We start from the raw sequence: 3,731 nt of genomic DNA on the forward strand, positions 1-3,731 counted from the left end.
GTACCCGCACCCTCGGGCAAGGGATGCGGTGGGAAGCAGCCGCTAAAGGGCAATGGGAGGAAAAGGAAGAAACCTCAAACAGCCGTGAGGACAGGGCAGCTCCGGGATACACAGTAAGGTGAAAACTCAGCAGAGGCTTCACACTGTCAGAGGCTTAAGTCTCCCAGGGAGAAAGTAAAACAGCTGGTACAGCCAGTCCCACTCTCCTGTCACCCCAACACACAAATTTAGTCTCTTCTGTCACCCCTGACAGGGCAAGGAGCAAACAAACTGCATCAAACAGTAGCTTAAAATTAATTTATTTAACAAATATAGCTATAATATAAATGATAATAAAATTTCAAATATACAGTATATTACATAGTACACAGAGCCCCTTCCAAAGGAGCTGGTGCAGGAACAAACACAGGTAACAGACAGTGCTGTTACACAGGGACGGGAGAGGCTGCTCTACACTTCTGCCTCTTGACCTCGCCTTGCAGAAAGTAAGAGAAACGTCCTGTCTTTCAGCCCCCTTTTTGCCGTTTCTCTTCCAACAGTTCCTTCCCCCACGGCGGTGGTTCTCCCCAGGCTGCCAGCCGGACCCGGGGGAAGTGGGGCAGCACTGGCCCATCACTGCCCTGCGCCGTGGAAGACCTGGGGTGACACCTCAGGTTTCTCCCAGGTGGAGAGCGGAGCAGCTCCCAGGACTGCTGAGGAGGAGAGCGGAACAGCACTGGGCCGGCAGGCCAGCATCACAGGGGGAAGCAGAGAAGCTGAGCAGAGCCGGACTGGAGAAGTCTCTGCGACGGGGCCCGTGGGGAAGTCCACAGCAAGGAGCCAGAGGAGCAGGGAGGGAGTGCGTGCTGAGCCACCGGGAGCGGCTGGCCGGCGGGCTGGGCTCGGCAGGGCTCAGCTCTATGTGAGGTGGTACATGCTGTATCCCACGTGTGCTGTGTACAGTCCCACAGGACCCACGGGCAGCCCTGCCCGCTGGAAAGGGCTGGAGGCACCATACAGGGAGGCACCGGCCACAGCCGGGCTACCCAGTGGGAAGGAGATGCCGAAAGCAGCAGGCGGGAGCATGGGCTTGGCTGCCATCTTCAGTTTCTCCAGCTCGGCCTCCTGGAGCCGCTTGGCCTTGGCGCGGCGGTTCTGGAACCAGATCTTCACCTGGGTCTCGGTAAGGCTGAGCGAGCTGGAGAACTCGGCGCGCTCGGCGATGGACAGGTACTGCTTCTGCCGAAACTTCCTCTCCAGGGCCAGCAGCTGGGCCGTAGTGAAAGGTGTCCGGGGCTTCCTGTTTGTCTTGTGCTTACGCAGGGTGCAGGCTGGGGGGCTCAGCCGCCCTGCGCCCGGGAGCAGCCAGAGGAGAGGGGGGAAAAAAAGGAGAGAGACACCTCTGTTAGCAGCGCCTGAACCCACACACCCCACAGAGTCCCCACCCGACAGCAGCTGGAGGGGGAAAAAAAGGGGAAAAATAAGGTCCCGTTCAAAGTGAAGTGGCCCAAAAACTCCCGGACTGCCCGGGGCACGCTTCAAATTGATGTTTGTCTCCCGTTGCAGTAAAGAAAGCGGGTGTTTTACGAAGGAATTAGGCTCTTCAGAACACCCAGGGCCGAAGTTACTTGCAGTGCTTTATAGCAAGAACCTCTCCGGCTCCGCGGAAAAACTCCGCCAAGGGCAAGAGTCAGACACCCACACACCCTCTACCTCCTGCCTTCACAGCTCCCGGCTCATGCACAGGAGACATAAATGAAGGGAGCGACTCTCCAAAAAAATGCATGTCCTGTCCTTTTTATTGGATTAAGGAAAAAAAAATAAACAAAACGGGCCGGCTTCTCAGACTTACACCCTCTTCATTAGGCCCCTGGGAACCGGATTAAGCATGTAATTAATTACGAGCTCCGAATTCACACTCGGCCTCTATCTACCGCTTTTCACCGGCCCGGCTCCTCTCCTCTTATTTAAGATTCCTAAGGGTCCTCAATCTCGACCAGCCCCGGGTTTACTTAGCAACAACGACTTTTACTTTGCAATTTAAATAAATTAAACCACGGCGTTGCTCTACACCAGTCCTTTCGGGGAAACCTCCCTTTCTTCAAGGGAGAGAGAGAAAGCAGCTCTGTTCGCGGCTCTGCTGAAAACACCACAAACGCTCTCCGGAGAGCCTCAGCCCAAACTCGCCCCTTCCCACGGGAGCCCGGGCGGGGAGGCAGCGGGATCCGACCGGGGACAGGCGGCCCGGGCTGTCTGGCCCCAGCACAGCCGCTGGAGAGGATTAACGGGCTTTGCTGATCTCGACCCTCACGCTGCTGTTTTTATTATTTTAGATCTCCCATAGTTAAGCGGGAAAACAATCTGTAATTGCGGCTCTTCGGACTTTGGAGATGCAACACTTGAGACAGCAGCCGGCGGGGCTGAAGCCGGCAAAGCCCGAAGGCGCCTCGCCTCGAAGCGCGGGTCCCTATGGATTTATTTGAGCCATTTTCGGGGAAACCACCGCTGCGGCAGGCTTCGCGCGGCCAGTTCGAGCCCCGGGTTAAGCTAACAGGTAGGTCGGGGTGCTTTTTCTTTTTTTTTTACCTCCCACTCCCGGTTAACAGTTGGCACAAGGTCTCGCCCTGGAGCGGCCGCTCTCCCTCCGCAGCTGCCCTCCGGCGCTGCCCCGGCTTCGCGCACACACTCGAACCGGTTCGGTATTAGAAAGAGGCCGAAGCGGCCCGGCAGAGAGCGCGAACGGCGGGGAATAACACGCCGGGAGGGGACCGGGCTGAGTGAAAGCCAGAGGGGAAATCCCCGGCCGCCCCCGCAGCGCTGCCCCCGCGCTGCCCGGCGCCGCAGGAAGGGCGCAGACGGCCCGCGGTGGTGATGGTGGGGAAGAAGGGGGGACGGACACACGACCCCCGGCCCGTCCGCTGCCGGAGCCTACTTACTCGGGGGAGGCGGCGAGAACCGTGGGCTTTGCATCCAGGGGCTCCGCTCCTGCTTCTCGGGGCTTTCCGTCTTGACGAGGGCGTCTTCGGGCAGCTTGACCAGCCCTCCGACGGAGAAGTGGCCGCCGAGGGGCAGCGGGGAAGCCGGCGCCTCCGCCGTCAGGGCGCCCAGGCGGGGGCTGAGGCTGGGGCGGGCGGCCGCACCGGCGCTCGGTGGGGGCCCGGCGCCCTCGGCGCCCTCCCTGCCGCCGGGTTTCCTGTGGTCGGCCATGAGCGCCTCCACGCTGAACGGCAGGAGGGACGGGGAGACCTTGGGCTTGTCGCTTTCCTCCTCCCCGCCCATCGCCGCCGCGACGGGGAGGCCGCCGCCGGGCTTGCTGAAGGCGGACGCGGGCAACTCGTCGCTGCGGACCCCGGTGGGCGCGGTGGTCATATCCACAGCCGGGGCCATGCAGAGGCGGCCCGCCGTCGCCACCGCAGCGCCGGGCTGGAGCGGGCGCCGCGGCTCATGGGGCCGGGGCGGCGCGGTGCCGAGAGGGGGTGGGGTACTGGGGTACGCGTGCAGCCGTCGGGCGCGCTCCGTCCCGGCGGCGGGTGGCGGCGCCGCCTGATAAAGTGGCGCGGGGGGACGGCACCGCCCAACCAGCGCGCGGGGGGGCGGGACGGCGGCGCCCCATTGGCTGCGGCGCGGCGGCGGCCCCGGGAGCGCGCGCGAGAGAGGCGGGGGGGGGGGTGGTGGGAGGCAGGCCGGCCGTCGGGGCGTCCCGCTAGCGCTCCGCTCCGCCACCCCCCCTCCCCCCAGTCCCGCTCCGCGCC

At 62.6% G+C, this 3,731-nt stretch overlaps 1 protein-coding gene across 1 annotated transcript; it reads right to left on the reverse strand.

The window, feature by feature from the left end:
- Positions 1-897: 897 nt before the first annotated feature.
- On the reverse strand, positions 898-3,366 carry MSX1 (msh homeobox 1; the record flags this gene model as incomplete). Its single annotated transcript, XM_082482518.1, has 2 exons — positions 898-1,328; positions 2,916-3,366. The coding sequence occupies 2 exons, from the start codon at positions 3,364-3,366 to the stop codon at positions 898-900; spliced, it is 882 nt and encodes a 293-aa protein (XP_082338644.1).
- Between the last annotated feature and the right edge of the window lie 365 nt (positions 3,367-3,731).

The sequence above is a fragment of the Vanellus vanellus genome (assembly GCF_965231255.1).
Source record: "Vanellus vanellus genome assembly, chromosome: 4".
Classification (NCBI taxonomy): domain Eukaryota; kingdom Metazoa; phylum Chordata; class Aves; order Charadriiformes; family Charadriidae; genus Vanellus; species Vanellus vanellus.